The 19,903-nt window shown below is 50.9% G+C and overlaps 1 protein-coding gene across 1 annotated transcript in view; it reads right to left on the minus strand.

Moving 5' to 3' along the window:
• PLXDC1 (plexin domain containing 1) overlaps positions 1-19,903 on the minus strand; it is a 91,776-nt gene that overhangs the window by 17,673 nt on the left and 54,200 nt on the right. The window contains exon 8 of the mRNA XM_055258056.2: positions 2,591-2,686. Within this exon, the coding sequence (XP_055114031.2) occupies positions 2,591-2,686 (96 nt within the window). The remainder of the gene's footprint in view (positions 1-2,590; positions 2,687-19,903) is intronic.

Raw genomic sequence — 19,903 nt, forward strand, 5'->3', positions numbered from 1 at the left:
GTAGCTGTCACAAAGCCCATGCATTTTATTCCAAAGAGAGACAGGCACTCACCCAGAACAACTGTGTGCAGAAGGGCTCATAAGCAACAGAACAGAACACCTTGATAGCCACAAGAAGTGACAACTAACAACAGAAAATGACCACTCATTTGATCAACACTGCATGCGTTTCTTCCTGTGTGAGTTCTCATGTGATCCATTAACTCAGGAGCCAATGTGCATTACACGGAGCCCCAGCAAGATGGCAGCTGGGAACCAGCCCACGGTGAGTGGGAGAGAGGCTGCGTGGGCACAGTGTGGCCACCTTCAGTCACTCTGGGAGGGACTGGCAGTGGGTGGCAGTGTGCCCTTTTGTCTGCTGTGGTGTTGAAGGCCTGGGAGAGTGGATGGAAAGAGCCACAGATAGGAAAGAAGCAGGGGCTGCCCTGTGCAGAAGGATGAGCACTCTCTGGCTGTTTTGTTCCCTGTGTATCCAGAGGGTCTGGAACAGTGCCTGGCACATGGTATGTTGAATCAATATATAAGTGCTCTTGTTACCCCATTTTATGGAGGAGGGAACTGAGCTTGGAGAGAGTCGTGGAGCTGACAGTGAGAGGTCTAGGTTTGAACCAAGGTCTGTTTGAACATAGAGATCGAGCTCTTAGCCTTGAGGTCTCACTGTGGGTTTCCCCTGCCCCTGCCTTAGCTCTCACTCCCACCCCAGGCCACTTTTTTATGGGTCTGTCCTAGAAGAGGGACCAGCTACAGAATACGATGGCTTGGAGATAAGCCACTCACCCCTCCGAAGTAACCTGGACAAGTCCTTCCCACACCCAAATGGTAAGGGAGAAGCCAGGGTATGCAGAGAGTTTTCTCTCTATCTGGCTTCCCAGGGGCTCAAATCACAGCCTTGATAGCGTTACCCCTCCTTCAGCAGCTGCATCCAGGTGGGAGCCCTGCCCTTGCCTTTCCCAGTGACTTTGGAGGCCCCTTAAAAGACTCCAGCCAAACTGGCCACAGAGAAACTCCTGGGATCCTCCTGGGGTATTCATAACACCTACTGACCTTTATTTCTCATCAACATTTCAGATGGCCTGAATGCTATTAAATGCTCACAAAATTCACCAGAGGGGTGAGAAGTGCCTTAAATGTACTGTGTCCCAGAAATGCATTCCCAAAACATTTCACTGCTTCCACCCAGGCAGTCAGCCCTGCCCTTGGATGTCCTTGCTCCTAAATGCAGTTTTATCCACATCATAGAGCCTGAGGTTTGCTCTCACCAGTCCTCGAGGAACCCCGGTTCTCAGGCCCTGAGCCTTCTGCCCCGGTGGAGAGTGATAGGGTTGGGGTATGGCTGTTACCTCTAAAGTGTCCCAGCCCTGTGACCCCCTGGTGTCTGAGTCCTTCCTGTTCTCCAGGGAAAGACACCTGCTGAGCCCTGTCTGAGACATGGCCTAGCATTCGAGAAGATCCTCCCTCCTTCTCTTCCTCTTCCTTCTCCACCCCCTGCTCTCAGAACCTCCAAGGAAGAGGAAGCAGGAGTGAAGAGAAGCAAGAAATGCCACTGAAGACCGGGCACGATGGCTCACTCCTATAATTCCAACACTGGGCATGGTGGCTCACGCCTGTAATGCCAGCACTTTGGGAGGCCGAGGTGGGTGGATCACTTGAGATCAGGAGTTCAAAACCAGCCTGGCCGACAGAGTGAAACCCTATTTCTATTAAAAATACAAAAATTAGCCGGGCATGGTGGCGGGTGCCTGTAATCCCAGCTACTTGGGAGGCTGAGGCAGGAGAATCACTTGAACCTGGGAGGTAGAGATTGCAGTGAGCTGAGATCACACCACTGCACTCCAGCCTGGGCAACAGAGTGAGACTGTCTCAAAAAAAAAAAAGAAGAAGAAGAAATGCCACTGAGGCAGGGAGAAGGCCATGGCTTCAGCAGGAAGCTGGGGGCACCACAAGATGGGAGAGGAAATGAAAACCTTCGTAAAACAAGAGGGAAGATGCTGTCCTCCTTCCCGCAGTCTCAGCCGTCCCAGCCCCATCCTGAAAAGCATCCACCGTGGATCCTGTGGGCTCCACAACAGCAGGTGGCTGCCTTCAGCATGGGTGAGTGGGGTGCAGAGGGCCAGGGTCCCATGGTTTATGGAGGCCACCTGCTAAATCCCTCCATTGCCTCCTGCCTGTGGACCCCGGCATCACCTCCTCTAAGGAGAATACAATGACAAACTGAGGCCCATCCAGTTCCTGGATCACCTTTTCTGGGGGCTCAGTCTAGGCGTTCTCAGAGGTACAGCTTTCCTGGGTTTCAATTATATGGGAATAACAATAGCTGTCCTAGATCAAGCCCTAACTCCCACCCCAAGCCTGGAATGGACCCGTCAGTGTCAGAGCTGCTGCTGACGTGCTCAACTCCACCCAGGTGGTTCTCACCCTTACCCTATTTCTGGCAGGGAGATGGCATCAGGCTCAGGTTACAAAAGAGAGATGGAGGCCCCGAAAAGTTAGGTGGCTGCACAAAACAGGTGTCAGTTATGGGCCTGGGACCTGAAGCCAGTCTGCTTGACTCCAGAGCTCTATCCAGGATGGTGGAATGACCCCTACTCACTCGGCAATGGGGCGAACTCCACGGCCGACATGTTGGTGACCTTGCTGGGGTCCAGCTCTATGCGGTGGTATTCAAAGATGCTCCTTCGCCGAGATTCTGAAACAGAGGCAGAGCCTGTTGTCAGGAGCATGTCACAGGCAGAGGGCATCGAGGCCTCTTCCCAGACAGCCTGACAGGTCAGCCTGCTGCCACTGAAGGCAGTAAGTGCACCCAGCAGCCTGGGACGATGATGTTGGCGCTGCTGGAGACAGGGACAGGTGCGGACCTGGAGAGGAGAGTATCATGGTGTGAGGCTAAGTGACTCAACGCAGAGACCTGGCTGCTCTTGGGGGCAGGACAAATGGGATCCCGTGCTTGCTTCTCCTTGCCTCTGCGCCTTCACAACTGCTATTCCCCTGACCCAAGATGTTCTTCCACCCCTTCTTCCTGTCTAGCTCATCCTTGCAGATCCAGCTCAAGGGCCACTTCCCCTGAGCAGCCCTCCTTGGCCAGCTCCCTCCTCTGCCCGGCTCAGGCCAGGTGCCCCCCTCCCATTGCACTCACCACACTGTGTGGACATGAAGGTCTATTTGGAGGCTGGGGATGTGTGAGACCATGATCATCTAGTCCTGAACCTCGCTGAGTGCTCTGTGAATGTCTGCAGATGGACAGGCTGACTTTTGCATGTTGCTGTCCACCATCCACCTCACCCCTCCTGGATAAATGCCCCAGCAAGGCTCAGGGCTTGGAGCCAGGCTCAAGTCCTACTTTGGTCCCTGCAGAAACTTCTCACAGGACCTCAGAGTCAGGAGACCCAAGTTCGTTCTAGTTCTGCTCACAACTTGCTGGATGACCTCAGGCAAGTCATTTGGACCTCAGTTTCTTGTCTGTGGAGTGGAAAGACAGAAACACCTGCCACAACACCCTTGGGAGGAAAAAGCTGGAACTGTAGATGAAAAGGCTTTTTAAAATGACAATCTGAGGTGCTCTGATACTTCTCTCTAGGCCACGATACCAACCCAGGAACCATGACTTGGGGTTGGTTTTCTTCAACTTTGAAAGGCAGGCAGCCCAGCCAGGCATGGTGGCTCACGCCTGTAATCCCAGCACTTTGGGAGGCCAAGGCAGGTGGATCACTTGAGGTCAGGAGTTCAAGGCCAGCCTGGCCAACAGGGTTTTTAGTAGAAACCCCGTCTCTACTAAAAATACAAAAATTAGCTGGGTGTGGTGGCACACGCCTGTAATCCCAGCCACTTGAGAGGCTGAGGCAGGAGAATCGCTTGAACCCAGGAGGGAGAGGTTGCAGTCAGCTGAGATTGTGCCACTGCACTCCAGCCTGGGTGACAAGAGCTAGACTCTGAAAAAAAAAAAAGACAGGGAGAGAGAGAGAGAAAGAGAAAGGAAAGAGAGAAAGAAAGAAAGAGAAAAGAAAGAAAGAAAGAGAAAAAGAAAAAAGAATAGAAAGAAAAGAAAGGAAAGAAAGAATGAATGAAAAGAAAGAAAAAAGAGTAAGAAGCAGCCAGCCAGGAGTTGAGCTTTGAGAATGAGTTACCCCACAAGGGGAAAGAGCCACTCAGTGTTTGGTCTGCCCAACACCCTTTCATCTTCTGGAAACAGCAGCATTCCCCTTGGGGTACTGTGTCTGGCCCATTCCTACAGGTGGACTGAACCACAGCTGCCATCTTCTTCCATGATCCTGCCTCTCTGGCCACGCTGTGATTGATCCAGGCCTGGGTATCGGCTGTGAGCTGGACCAATCAGAGACCTTCCCTGGGACTTTTCAACTGTAACCAAGAGGCTTTTTGCTCTCTGGTAATGAAGCTGAGAAGATGCAAGCTCAGAGCCTGTGAATGGCCACAGTTCCGGGCTCATGGGGAAAGTCAGAGAATGAAGCCACCTCGTGGAGAGAAACAGGAAGTGCTGGTGTGTTCTGGCCCTGGGGTTCCAGGACCTGCCCCACTGTTCAGCTCTTCTTTTGGTTCTTTGGGCTACTTCAGTATCCTCTGTTCACCCCCTTTTCCATTTAAGCGAGTTTGAATTGGGTTTTCATCAGGAGAAGTAGGTGGAGACATACGTTTCTCACTCAGCTGAAGGTGATTTGGAGGAAAATTTCCCAAGGTGGCAGAAGAGCTGAGTAGGGGCATCCACAAAGGGGTGGGCGTCCCGTGCCACTGCTGGAGCCCCGCCGCCACGTCCCCTCCTATATAAGGAATCTAGAGGAGCTTTGTCCATGGGTCACATAGTATCTCAGCTGTATCTCATTATTTATTTACTTATTGAGACGGAGTCTCGCTCTGTCACCCAGGCTGGAGTGCAGTGGGATGATCTCGGCTCCCTGCAACCTCCGCCTCCCAGGTTCAAGCAATTCTCCTGCCTCAGCCTCCCGAGCAGCTGGGATTACAGGTGCCCGCCACCACACCTGGCTAATATTTTGTATTTTTGGTAGAGAGGGGGTTTCACCATATTGGCCAGGCTGGTCCCAAACTTCTGACCTCAGGTGATACGCCTGCCTCAGACTCCCAAAATGCTGGGATTACAGGCATGAGCCACCATACCTGGCCTGTATCTCATTATTTATGTATCCTTAACCTTGGAATTAGTCCCTCCTACTTAACCCAGGACTGCGCCCCTGTGGGTCTGGCACCAAAGCATGCTCTCTTCCCAACACACTGCCCTGCTGCAGGACACCTCAGCCCCTGAAACATTCAAGACCTTGGAATGTCATTCCATGCAGTGAAAAGACGGCTCTGGCATTGGTGTCAGTAAAGATCCCCTGGAGCTGAGCAGCAGCTGCAGCCCTGAGGTCTATGTCTGAAATGCTGGTGTCCCCCACTCCCATGCCACTAGGAGGGTGCACCTGCTACCCATGGGCCAGATGCTGCTCCAGGCCGAGTGGAAAGGGGAAAGCAGATGGGGGCACTGATGAGAGCATGGAGGAAAAGAAGCTCGGCCCCCGGAGGGTGACCACACAGGGAGAGGAGGCTTAGGGTTGCCGCAGCTGGGCAGACAGGCTCTGCCCTTACCGCCCGTGTGACCTTGGACGAGGGACTCAGTGAGCCGCATCCACACATGGGGCTGGTGATGCCATGCAAACGGTGTTGTCCTGAGGATTAAGGGAGACACTCAACGCACAAGGACCCCAGGAGCCCTTGAAGCGTGTGAGCCCCTTTTCTCTCTGCCCAGACTGCTTTTTTGCTATTCTTCTCGTGGCTGAGACTCTAGGGCAATTTCAGCCTCTTCTAACCCCTCAAAGTCCACCTTAAGCAATGTTTATAAACTTGAACATGAGGAGGAAGGATGGCACACATTGCTTTCTCTTTCCTGTCCTTACTCTGTCTTTCTCCCTCTGTCTCTCTCTCTAGGACGGCATATTTCTTGTCAGCAAGCCTCTGATGGGTTCCCCAGTTCCCCGCTGCTGTGGAGAGAGAGGAGGCCCACAGAGGTGGCCTGACTGCGGTGCTGTGCTGGCAATCCAGACCCCCTGTTCCCACCCGTCATCCTGCAGGCTTCTCCTCTCTTCTGCTGCCCCCACAGTCCAGTCTGCCTGCTTCTCCTGATGCGGATGCCACTGCCCCCACCCTGGCTTCCCCTTGTTTCTTCCTGGTTACTGCTTCTTGCTTTTGCCCCCACTGGAGAATGAGGTCATGGGAGCAGTGGGGGACGGCAGTGCTCAGGTGGTGGATGGGCTTGGGGACCCTGGAGACTGAGGTGGATTTCCCACGCCCCCTCTGAGGGCTGCTCAGAGAGTACTTATCTTGGAATCCGTCTCCCCGCAACACACACCCGCTGACTCCCATGGGGAGAGGCGGTGGAGAGGACTTTAGCCTTGGTCTTCCTTTCCTACCAGGAAGATGACAGCTCCAGCCCTGCAGCTCCTTCCTTCGCCTGACTCCTGCACTGGAGCCGGATGGTTTAGAATGAGATCTAGGCCTCCTCCCACGTTTCCCTCCCTTCCTTCCATCCCAGGCAGATCAAGGAACTTGCTGCTTCTCAGGAAAGCAGCTGGACAGAGTGGGTGGGACGAGGAGTCCAGGTGGTCCCCAAGGCAAGCACTGCGCAGGTGTGGGCTTTATGAGTGAGGAGATGAACTACAGCTGCAGAGACTCAGATATCTCAGCTTGAGAGAGCATGGGAGTTAAGAAGTCAAGTTGGCTGGACACCTGTAATCTCAGCATTTTGGGAGGCCGAGCAGGTGGATCACCTGAGGTCAGGAGTTTGCAACCAGTCTGGCCAACGTGGTGAAACCCCGTCTCTACTAAAAATTTAAAAAATTAGCCGGGCGCGGTGGTGAGCACCTGTAATCCCAGCTACTTAGGAGGCTGAGGCGGGAGAATTGCTTGAACCTGGGAGGCGGAGGCTGCAGTGAGCCAAGATTGCACCACTGCACTCCAGCCTGGGCAACAGAGTGAGATGCTATCTCAAAAAAAAAAAAAAAAAAAAAAAAAAAAAATCAAGTTGTCCTGCCATTCATTCATAAATGGGGAAACTGAGGTTCAGACAGATTAACCCATAGATGGATACAACTTTGTATAACACTTTACTTTTTCATTTATTTATTTATTTAGAGACAGGGTCTCGCTCTGTCACCCAGGCTGGAGTGCAATGGCGCAATCACAGCTCACTGCAGCCTTGACCTCCCAGGCTCAGTAATCCTGCCTCAGCCTCCCAAGTGGCTGGTATTACAGGCACACCCCATCATGCCTGGCTAATTTTTATATTTTTAGTAGAGACGGGGTCTCCCTGTATTACCCAGGCTGCTCTCCGACTCCCGGTCTCAAGCAATCTGCCTGCCCTAGCCTCCCAAAGTGCTGAGATTCTAGGCAAGCGCCACCACACAGGCCACATCTCTTTACAATTTACGAAGCCTAGCCATTAAGTAGATGGAAAACATGTACTTAAACGAGAAAACTACAAGAGCACAGCGTCACCATGCAGCACAATTGTTGACTCCTTCAGCATGTAGGTGAGGACACCTGCTCTGTGCAGGGGCTGTGCTGAGTGCAGAGCACTCCGTGAGCTCATAGCCTTGCAGGTTCCCTGGAGCTGCACCATCTCATTTGCCCTTACAAATTTCTGAGGTGCACAGACAGACATCGCTGCTCTCCCCACTTTACAAAGGAGAAAAGTGAGATCGGAGAGGGGACGTTATTTGCCCAAAGCCACACAGTCTTTGTTTTAAAATTAGGGGCTAGACTTTTAAAAAACCTCAGGGCTCGAAGCCACTGTGGCTCCAGAAAGTCACCAAAGTTGTAAGTGCAGATAAATATTTAACAACTGCCTGGGGGCTGGGGTGCAGGTAGGGGCAGAGGAGTCCTGCCTTGCAGTTGTTGCCAATTTCTGTGGTGTAAATACTCCCACGGTGGCTGACTTCTAGCTACCCTTTCAAAAAAGTTACTGAACATGGAGTTAGGAAGAGACGTGTTCAGTTGCCTCTCACCCAGCTGCATACATGATCTCCAGCACACCCCTGCTGAGAGCTTCTTGATTTGTGTTTCTAAAAGAGTCAAAGGGAAACATTTACATTTCTTTCTTTTTTTGTTTTGTTTTGTTTTGTTTGAGACAGGGTCTCACTCTGTTGCCAGGCTGGAGTGCAGTGGCGCAATCACAGCTCACTGCAGCCTTGGCTTCGTGGGCTCAAGTGATTCTCCCACTTCAGTCCCTGCCCCCAGCTCCGCCTCCCCCACCAAAGGCACATGCCCTGGTAATTTCTTTTTATTCTTTGGTAGAGACAGGGTCTCCCTATGTTGCCTAGGCTGGTCCCAAACTCCTGGCCTCAAGCAATCCTCCCGCCTCCAATTCCCAAAGTGCTGGGGTTACAGGCATAAGCCACTCCGTCAGGCCACATTTTCTTTACAATTTACCAAGCCCAACTGTTTATTTAAAAATTAAAAAAATTTATTTAAACATTACGGGCACGGTGGCTCATGCCTGTAATCCCAGCACTTTGGGAGGTCAAGGTGGGCGGATCACCTGAGGTCAGGAGTTTGAGACCAGCCTGGCCAACATGGTGAAACCTTGTCTCTATAAAAATACAAAAACTAGCCAGGCATGGTGGCACGCACCTGTAATCCCAGCTACCCGGGTGGCTGAGGCAGGGGAATCGCTTGAACCTGGGAGGCAGAGGCTGCAGTGAGCTGAGATGCACCATTGCACTCCAGCCTGGGCGACAGAGAAAGACTCCGTCTTAAAAAAAAAAAAAAAAAAAAAAAAAATATATATATATATATATAATTAAGCCAAAATCCAAAAGATGGAATGATTGTGTGTTTGTCTCCTAAAGAACCCTAAGTCTGAGAGAGGAGGTCCCGTGGCAAGCCTTGTAAATATCAGGCAGTAACTGCCAGGTGTCTACAGAGTCACTGTGGCTCTAAGAGGAGGGAACCCTCCATGGAAAGCTGAGGTGGCGAGGGGTCCACAGAGCCCTGCACACGCATGTGCACACTCCAGCCCTCCAAGACACACACACACCTGCACATGAGCACATACTCATATGCACACACATATGCGACCCTTTGACACAAGAAAGACCCTTTGCCAAGCCCGAGTGGGATCTGACAGAGATTGGAGGATGGGCACCTTTTTGTAATTCACATGCCCAGAGGTGGCACCAAGGCCGCCTGTGCTGCAGGCGCCCCTGAGTGATGCCAATGGCTATGAGAAGGTGGCCTGGGCTCTGAGTGAGCCTGGGGGCCTGGGAACATCTAGATGAGGATGGAAAGTTTGAAGCAGACTTTCACATGCCATCCCCACTCACTACCCCCAGGGGCCATCTCTCCTTCCCCTTCAGCACCAAAATGCAATGGGATCAAAAATAAACATGAAACTCCAGGTCTCCCATGTCCTGACTTCCAGGGTGCCTGAGGCCATAGGTTCTAGAGTCCAATGTCAACCTTGCTTGCTTCAACTGCCTCATGCTTCGAGACTCAGCCCAAATGACGTCCCCTCCTTGAAGACTTCCCTCACTGTCAGGCAAAGTTACTGCCCCCCGACCCAGCCCCGCTCTGAGTCTACAACCCCCTGAGCAATGTCCAGTGTCCCCCGTTACATTGCTCGGTCAATATCTGCTCTCCTGGCCACTCCCGCAGCCAGACCATAAGCTCTGCTAAGACAGAGTCTGCATGGAATTTATCTCTGTACCTCATCCCCTAGCACCAGGCCTTGCACTTAACAGGACCTTAAGAAATGACTTAAAAAATGATGAGTTCATGTCCTTTGTAGGGACATGGATGAAACTGGAAAACAGCATTCTCAGTAAACTATCGCAAGGACAAAAAACCAAACACCGCATGTTCTCACTCATAGGTGGGAATTGAACAATGAGAGCTCATGGACACAGGAAGGGGAACATCACACTCCGGGGACTGTTGTGGGGTGGGGGGAGGGGGGAGGGACAGCATTAGGAGATATACCTAATGCTAAATGACGAGTTAATGGGTGCAGCAAACCAACATGGCACATGGATACATATGTAACAAACCTGCACATTGTGCACATGTACCCTAAAACCTAAAGTATAAAAAAAAAAAAGAAATGACTGTGAGTGAATGAATGGGTTACAAATAGTCATGAAAACCTCAGCAACTTATTATAACGTCAGCCCACAGCCCAAAGGAAGCACGCCCTTCCTCCCCAGCCCACCACAAATTACTGCCATTCTCAAAAGGACAACCCTGAAAGACCACAGTAAACCAGACATGCCCCCTCCTAAGCTAGAGCCCAAAGCGGGAGGAGAGCTGGCTTTCAGGATTTCTCCACCTGCAAGGCTGCAGGGCAGAGCTTTCCCTCATCAGAAGAAAGGGGAAATGGGAGGAACAAAGGGACTCAGGGTGGGGCACAGATAGAGACTCCGACTTTTCAAGGGAACTGATTTCTAGGATAGAGACACAAATGGCAGCCAGGGAAGGCAAGGCTCCTAGAAACCTCACACCAGGCTCTAGGGATGGGTTTCCCCACCATCCAAGCTGGGGGGCAGAGTTGGGGATGTGCCCCAAACATGGCTGCAGCCAGGGACGCCAGCTGTCCTCTGAAAACACAGTCCTTCCAGCAGAGTGGGGGAGGCTGAGTGGTGGCGGAAAGGGGGATGAGGATGGGGGGTGGAACTATATCTCTAATTGAAACTATTTGCTCACTTCAACCGCCAGCTTGTACTTGTTCAAGTGTGGGTTTGGTGATATTTTTATTTTTTTAATAAAAGAATCCTTACGTCCCCCACTTGGGTTATTTGTTTTGGATTGTTTCACCAACATCTGGAGCTTGCCCAAGACAATGACTTCCATCTCCATGACCAACAGATCCTTTCTGGAACCAAGACACAGGCTGCCCCAGAGCACCTGGGGCAGTTTAAGGCGTTCTGTTTTATCTCTGCTTCCAGGCATCAAAAATTCAGAAATACTCAGGTCCAGACTTGGCAAACACTGCTGCCCAAACAAGAAATGTTTTTGTTTTTTGTTTTTTTTTTTGGGGGGGGGGTTGTTTTTTGTTTTTGTTTTGTTTTTGTTTTTGTTTTTGAGACAGGGTCTTGTTCTGTCACCCAGGCTGGAGTGCAGTGGCACAATCTCAGCTCACTGCAGCCTCCATCTCCCGGGTTCAAGCAAGTCTCCTGCCTCAGCCTCCCGAGGAGCTGGGATTACAGGTGCCCGCCACCACACCTGGCTGATTTCTGTATTTTTAGTAGAGACGGGGTTTCACCATCTTGGCCAGGCTGGTCTCAAACTCCTGGCCTCTCAAACGATCCACCCATCTCGGCTTCTCAAAGTGCTGGGATTACAGGCGTAGCCACCATGCCTGGCCCCAAACAACTAATGTTAATGGTTCAAGCGAGAGGTTTGCATGTCCCTTTGTGTTTCAGTGCCAGATGCCCTTGGGAGAGTGCTGGCTTAGCCAGAAGAATTTAGGAGATGACAGGTCGAACCACAAGCTCCCACCTGGAATGGGTGGTTACCGTATAAAAAAATCTAAGAGGTTGGGTTGGGAAGAAGTCTTCATTCATGCATTCTTTTGTTCCTTGGCTCATGTGATTATTCATTCAATAATCATGAGTCGAGCCCCAGCAGGGGACCCTGCCCCACGGAGTTTTCAGCCCATGGGGAGAAGTAGGGGGTCCCTCAGCATTGAAGCAAAGCAGAAAAAGGCAGAGAAAGAAGAGGCCAGAAATGACTCAGGGAGCAGAGTAGTGGGAAAAACAGAAGTGAGAAGGGAAAAGAGGGAAGGATGGGCCCCCAGATGGATTAAAAACTTCCAACGAAGGGCACTTTAAAGGATCCTTTATCAGAAAGGGCAAAATCGGCCAGATCCTCAGCTTCTCCCTGCCCCCACTTCCTCACGTGGCTGCCCCTAGATCCCTTCTGTAGCCCGGTCTGGGACCCACCCCTCCCTTACCTGCAGCCTGGCAGGAAGGCACACACAGCTCAGGCCCTGATATATATCTGGACTCAAGTCTGCCTCGGAAAGGACAGGAAAGGTCCGGTAAAGGAGGAGGACCAGCATATTGGGGCCGTCCAAGGCCGTTTGGGGCCAGCCAAGGGGCAGGCTACATTCTGGAGCTCTTTGTAAGAAAATCCTCACTAACCGATCCCACTAATTCAGAATCCCTGTCAGTTTCGATGTTGGCAATGCTAAAGTTGCTTTTATACTAACCATGAAATAAAGAGTTTCTTAAGCAAATGAACAGAGGAAATAATACTGACTTCCGGCGGTCTCCCCAGCCACATAGCGGATACACTGTCCTGTGTGTTTTGAGTGCCTCTGCAAACAGATGCTGCTAATTGCACATGACTTTTCTTTTCACCAAAGATGCTTTGCAGACTGCTGAAAAGCCTGCGGAAGAGTTTATATGAGGAAGTACTGGTAAGAACTCTTGTGGTTTTCAGCCTCTTCTACCCTCTCCCCCAGGAGTGAGGCTGTGAAGAGTCCTCCCCGTCGCACCTCCCATCCCCTTGCCTAGCAAGGGTGGGGAGGAAAGTGTTTAGAACCTGGGGGAGGAGAGTTTCCCCTAGACAGGGTTCAGTGGCTGGGGATTCCTAAATAGTGAGGAATCAAACTCCCCTCCTCACATTGCCCCAGGCAGGGAGGAGTCAAACCTGGGCACGAGGACAGTGACACCACCCATTCTGTATGATCAGGTGGGCTTGGTCAATAGGATTATCCATGGTGATCATAGGGTCTGCAGACCAGATGGCTCTTCCTGAACTTCTGTTTCCTTTAAGCTATGATCATTTGGGGTTTACTATTACCTGCAGCTCAACCTAATCCAAACAAATTCCCTGCTTGCCGGATTGAATGTGAGACCCAAACTCATTTGACCTCTCAGCCACATAAAAGCCATTCCTCCCCAGGAGCAGAGGCTGTGGCCCATTTTAAACCCCAATGAGGGCCATGGATACTGTCCCAGAAAAATGCATGGATGTGAATATGTTCCACTTGCATTTCAATACTCCACATACAGGCCTTGCACGGTGGCTCACGTCTGTAATCCCAGCACTTTGGGAGGCCAAAGCCGGAGGATGGCTTGAGCCTAAGAATTCAATACCACCCTATTTTATTATTTGTCTTTACAAATAATAAATAAATAAATAAATAAATAAATAAGCTGGTCATGGTGGTGCACACTTATAGTCTCAGCTACTCAGGAGGCTGAGGCAGGAGGATCGCTTAAGCCCAGAAAGTTGAGGCTGCAGTGAGCTATGATTGTGCTACTGCACTGCAGCCTGAGTGACAGAGCAAGACCCTGTCTATAAAAAAAAAAAAAAAAAAAAAAGGCCAGGTGCAATGGCTCACGCCTGTAATCCCAGCACTTTGGGAGGCCAAGGTGGGCGGATCACCTGAGGTCAGGAGTTCAGGACCAGCCTGGCCAACATGGTGAAACCCTGTCTCTGCTAAAAAATACAAAAATTAGTCAGGCGTGGTGGCGGGCACCTATAATTGCAGCTACTCTGGAGGCTAAGGCAGGAGAATTGCTTGAACCCAGGAGGTGGAGGTTGCAGTGAGCCGAGATTGCACCATTGCACTCCAGCCTGGGCAACAAGAGTGAAATTCCATCTCAAAAAAAAAAAAAATCCATATACAATTTTAAGATTCCCAGACTCCCTGAATTTTATGCCTGTTCCCGTAAGCTAAAAACCTCTGACAAAACGGGATGCAATTTCCAAAACACTCATCTCCCAAACTCAAGTGGTGTCAGGCCCGTGTTCTCACCTAGAGTCACAACAGAGCAGAGGACAAGGTCTATGCTATGTCCATTCCCTTCAGCGGTGCCCTAACCCCAGCAACTAGGTCCACTTTCTTGTAGTTATTCATTTTCTAAAAATGTTAGTGCCTGCCCACTGGGCTCAGTGCTGGGGGCCATAGAGAACCCCCAAGGAATTCACACCTAGTTGGGGAGGATGATAAGTTCTATGTTAAGAGTATCAACATTTGTTCTTGCCACCACTAGAAAGAAAAGAAGAAGAAAAAAAAGTATCAGCGAAGTGCTGGGGGAAAGAAGAGGAAGCCGTGAATTCCACTGCATGGCGGAGTGGTTACTTGCACAGCCATCTGACCTGGGCCGCTGGAGAGGGAGAATGGTGCCAAGCAGTAAAAAGATTGGAGTAAGAGGCGTTTTATACAAGGGGTCTGTGTCATAGCAATGTGGACAGCCCTTAGCATGTTCAGGGAACCCAGGGGACACAGACCAGAGCTGCCCAGGCAGAGGGCGGTGAGCGGAGGGAGGGTTTGGAAATGCGCCTGCGTGGTTGACTGCACCCAGCTGTGCCTGGCCTTGAATGCCACACTAAGGATTTTGACCTGACCTGTGGGCAGCAAGGAGTCAGAGAGTGATGTGATCGGATCTGACAGTGACAAGGAGGAACAGGAGACAGAGGGAAGGAGGACGAGGCCGGGAGCTGCTGGCAGTGTCTGGGGGTCAAGTGCTGGCTTTCACCTGGCAGGTAGACCCAACACCTCAGCACACAGCACCTGGAGTCAGACTCCAACCACTCCCACCACCGAGATTTCCTCCTGATCCTGCAAAGCAGACATAGCCTCCCTGCTATTTCAGGTGGGCTGTGCTTCCCCGCCCCCTTCATCCCTCATCTCTCTGGTTTGCTGTAAAGGAGCTTCTCATTCCAGAATCAAAGAGGAGCCTCAGAGGCAGATGCTACCGGGGATCTGACCCCCTCTAATTCACCCTCATTCCACAGCTTGATCAGGCACACGTTTCCTGAGACTCTGCCTGGAAGAAGCCCTGTGAGGGGGGCGCAGATGAAACAGACACATCCCTGCCCGACAGTGGGCTCAGTAATGTACACGGGATGTGGGATAGGGAAGGAAATAAGGCACAGACACCAAGAACAGCCCCAAGAAGCAGCCTGGGGAGTTTGCACACAGGGCTGTGGGTGTTTGGGGGAGCTGAGGAGGAAAAGATTCCTCTGGGTGGAATGGGGGTGGGTCAGTCTAAGAAAGGCTCAGTGGTGGACTGCAGGATTTAAATGGAGAAGATCTGGACTTGAATTCTTCCTTTCATAGCTGTGTGACCACGGATAAGTCACTCTACCTCTCTGAACATTTGTGTCCTCATTTAGAAAGGGACAAATGTACAAACTTACAATGTTTAGGGGAAGATCCAAGACACTGTCCAGCTTAGTGCCTGGGAAAGAGGATTATAATCAGTGTGGTAGGCAGACGATAACACAGCCCCCAGAAAGCCTCTACAGTGGCTGCCTGGTATCCGCACCTAGGTGCAATCCAGTCCCTGAGTGTAGACTGGATCCGTGACTTGGTTCTAGCCAGCGGAATATGGCAAAAAAGATAGGATGTTACATCTAAAATTAAGCTATAAAAAGACCCTGGTTTGCGTCTTCCTCGCCCTCTGCTTTTGTCTTGCTTGCCTGCTCTGATGGAAGCCAGCTGCCACATCATGGGGAAGTTTACCAGGCAAGGAGCCAAAGAAGGCCTCCTTGGGGAGCTGAATCCTGAATTCTGAATCCTGAATCTTGAATCCTGAATCCTGCCAAACCACATGAAAGCTCTGAAGCAGGTCCCAACCCTCCCCACCTGCCACCCCATCACGGGGGTAACTGTGACCCTGGCTAACACTTTTTTTTTTTTTGAGACAGAGTTTCACTCTTTCGCCCAGTGAAATGGTGAGTGGTGTGAGGAGTGAGGTGGTGCGATCTCGGCTCACTGCAAGCTCCGCCCCCCGGGTTCAAGCGATTCTCCTGCCTCGGCCTCCCAAGTAGCTGGGATTATAGGTGCCCATCACCACACCCAGCTAACTTTTGTATTTTTAGTAAAGATGGGGTTTCGCCATGTTGGCCAGGCTGGTCTCAAACTCCTGACCTCAGGAGATCCCCTGCCTTGGCCTCCCAAAGAACTGAGATTACAGGCGTGAGCCACCGCGCCTGGCCACTGACTAACACTTCAATCACAGCCTGTGAAAGACCTTGAACGAGAGGTCCTGGCTGAATCATGCTTTGCTTCCTGATCCACAAAAACTCTGAGATAATATGTTGTAGTTTTAAGCCACTAAATTCTGAAGCAGTTTGTTATACAGCTGTAGCTAACTAATGCCATCAGGCGATACCGAGACAATTTAACAACTGGCTCAACACAGGCGTTTACCAACCAGTCAGAGCAGATACTGCCTGCAGCCATGGAGCCGGGTCCTGGAGCCCAGGTTGTAACACTTGATAGAGGACTGGAAGCGCAGGGGGCTAAGGGGAGGGCAGGAGGGGTTGTGGGAGGTATGAGGGGGCTCAAATCAGCAGCAATTTGCCAACAAGAATGCAACTATTTCAGTATTTTGACAACTGATACAACTGTAGTGGGGTGCACTGACTATCAGCCCGGGATTTAATATCTAGGGTTGGAACTGGGCCTTAAAGGATAAGGTGATATCCACAGGGCCCCACGGCATGGAGCAAGGGAAGCCACACATTGGAGCTGAAGGAAGAGTTTTCTGCTGTCGCCGCTTGTGTGCAGTTTCAAAGACTGCTCCGTACACATATGGCAAAGACAGGAAAACAGCTCTAACTAGCTAAGAAACAGTTCCTCGTGTAGCAGCAACATAACAAAGGCACTGAAATATCAGAAATGCGCAGAAGAGTTCAAGGCCATGTTTGAGAAAGGGAAGGAGGGAGGGACATTCACACGTATCGAGTAGGTGCCTGCTGTCTGACAGACACCGCGCCCGGCTTTATATCCAAGTCTAGGCCACTGGGGCACAAAGGCCTCATGAGGAGCCATGTGGTATGGGTGGCAATGAGTCACAGCATCTAGGACAGTTTTGCGGAAGAAAGGAGACAGAGGGCACGGGGCCCTAAAAAGGGAGACGGAGAAGAAGGGAAGGGAGGGTGAGGTGCGAGCCCCACACTTCTGTGGCAGGCTAGGCCTGGGGTACAGCCACCAGCCAACTGGCCCATGGATCAAGGCTATAACCCACCCAAATGCTGACCAGGGAGGAGAGATTCCTTATTTGCAGCTTAGCAGTGGGCGTTTTGCCCTCAAGCCACCAGAGCCATTTTCTCCCAGAACCATAAGCCAGGACCACCCTAGTTATGCTGAGAGCTGAATTAGTCCCAAGTAGAAGCAGCAAAAACTTGACCACAAAATCCCTTTCTAGTAGCATATGCAAATCAGATGCCCCTCCACTCCGACACCCTGCCCTCTGCCACCTCCCTGGATATCATGCAGTGTTGCGTGGGAAGGGTGTCTAGCGGCTGGCCCTGCTGAGAGGTGGTAGGCTTCGGGGAGCAAGTCTATGCCTGTTTACCCGCTGGGAATGCTGCGAGCAGGCAGATATTGGGAAGAAAGAATAGAAAGGGAGGTTGTAGGAAGGTGGAGGAAAAAGAAGCTGGTGAATTTCTGAAGAGGGGAAAGAACTCCTGGCCTACTGGGAATTAACCAGGCCCCATTCACCAGCCCCTTGACCCTTGAGTGTCACCCACCCCACCCACAGATCTGCCCAGGTGAAGGTGTGGACTGGGGCGAGATGCTTGATGGGTGCTAACCAGCCTTTACTGGGCACCCCGCCCAAGCCGGGCACTGTGCCTGGTACTCTGTGCTTGGTTATCTCAGCTAATCCTCACCACAGCCCTTGAGAGGGCTCGAGGTAACTCATTAGATGGTGACAGCCACAGCCCAGACCTTGCCTTGGGACACACAGCAAGCAAAAGAGTAGGCGACAGGCATGCCCACCTATGAGGAGGGTAAAGTGCCAGAGTCTCTGTGGAACCCACTTTGGCCACAGCTATCAAAATTGTAAATGCCCCTGCCCTTTGACCCAGTGATTGAACTACTGAGAATATAGCGTATGGAAATACGCACACAGGGGCATGAAAGTACCTACTGTATTATTTGTTGTGGCCCAAGATTTAAAACAACTGAAAAGTCTACCCCCAGGGAACAGGTTAAATTAAGGTCCATCCATGGAATGGACTATCACACAGCCATTAAAGAGAAGAATGAGGCAGCTCACTGTGTGCTGAGACAGAACGCCGGGCAGGATGTACTGTGTTCAAGTGCAGAACCACAGACATCATATGCTATCAAATACACACACACACACACACACACACACACACTTACCTGAAGGCTTGCAGCTCTGGAGATAACCCAGAACCCTGGTTTCCCCTCCCTTTGCCTCCAGGGAGGAAGACTGAGAGATGGGGAACTGAGAGACAGGGTTCAGGGGCAGGTGAAAAACCTAATCTCTGTACATCCTTTTATATCTTTTGCATTTTAGACCAGATACATTTACTCATGAAAAAATATAATTTTATAAATGAAGATAAAGAAATGCATTAGTACTTTGGGAGGCCGAGGAGGGTGGATCACAAGGTCAGGAGATCGAGACCATCCTGGCTAACATGGTGAAACCCCGTATCTACTAAAAATACAAAAATTAGCCGGGCGTCGTGGCAGGTGCCTGTAGACCCAGCTACTCGGGAGGCTGAGGCAGGAGAATGGCATGAACCTGGGAGGCGGAGCTTGCAGTGAACTGAGATCGCGCCACTGCACTACTCCAGCCGGGGTGACAGAGCGAGACTCCATCTCAAAAAAAAAAAAGACATGCATTAGTAAATAGGCTGGGCACAGTGACCCAGGCCAGTAATCACAGCACACTGGGCATTGGGAGGCTTGCGGGGGAGGTTAAGTTGAGCCCAGGAGTTTGAGACCACCCCAGGCAACATAGGAAAACCCTGTCCCTCTCTCCAAAAAAAAAAAATTAAAAAATTAGCTGGGCATGGTGGCATGTGCCTGTGGCCCCAGCTTCTTGGGAGGCTGAGGTGGGAGGATGGCTTGAGCCCAAGTGTTTGAGGCCGCAATGAGCTACTATGATGGAGACACTGCACTCCAGCCTGAGACCCTGTCTCTAATAATAATAATAATAATGAACAGTAATTCATGGCTGGGCGCTGTGGCTGACCCCTGTAATCCCAGCACTTTGGGAGACCGAGGCAGGCAGATCACCTGAGGTCAGGAGTTCGAGACCAGCCTGGACAACATGGTGAAACCTCGTCTTTACTAAAAATACAAAAATTAGCCAGGCATGGTGGTGGGCGCCCGTAATCCCAGCTACTCAGGAGGCTGAGGCAGGAGAATCACTTGAACCCGGGAGGCAAATGTTGCAGTGAGCCAAGATTGTGCCACTGCACTCCAGCCTGGGCAACAGAGCAAGACTCCGTCTCAAAAAAAAAAAAAAGAATAGTAATTCATGGAAATGGCAAAAATCTCAAAGAGGCATGTGCAAACGAGTAGAGATGGGGAAACTCTGCGCCACTATAGCATGTGACTTTTTGTCGCCAGTCACAAAAGCTGCATGAAAGTATGAAAGTGCTGTGGTGGCATCTGACCTGCGACACCAGCATGAGGACACTGCTTGTTCCTCGTCCTGCACTGTTCACTACAGAACCAGGTGTCCTGCTGGATTATAAAATACTGAGTTATAAAGTCTACCGTAGTAAGATATTCTTATACAGGACTCACAGACCTGATGTGCCAGACATTGGGCCCAACACTTTACATATACTATCGCCTGTGTGTTTGCAGCAGCTGTAGGGGCAAAGTATCACTCTTATCCCTATTTTACAGATAAAGAAATAAACGCAGAGAGGTTGAGTGACTCACCAGAGGTCAGATGCTTGTGGAAAGTGTGGACTCCAGCTCAGGCTTCCAGTTCCAGAGCTGAGCCCCTAACACTCCACTGAACTTTGCATATAGAAGGTACTGGGTAAGGCCTTCTAACTAAGCCCTGGTCCTTTCCTTCAGATTAAAAAAAAAAAAAAAATAGGTTAAAGGCCCCACTAGTCCCCAACCCTTAAATTTCTGTTAAAGATAGAGGCTTGGGGCTGGGCATGG

This window comes from Symphalangus syndactylus, chromosome 20, assembly GCF_028878055.3.
Source record: "Symphalangus syndactylus isolate Jambi chromosome 20, NHGRI_mSymSyn1-v2.1_pri, whole genome shotgun sequence".
NCBI lineage: Eukaryota > Metazoa > Chordata > Mammalia > Primates > Hylobatidae > Symphalangus > Symphalangus syndactylus.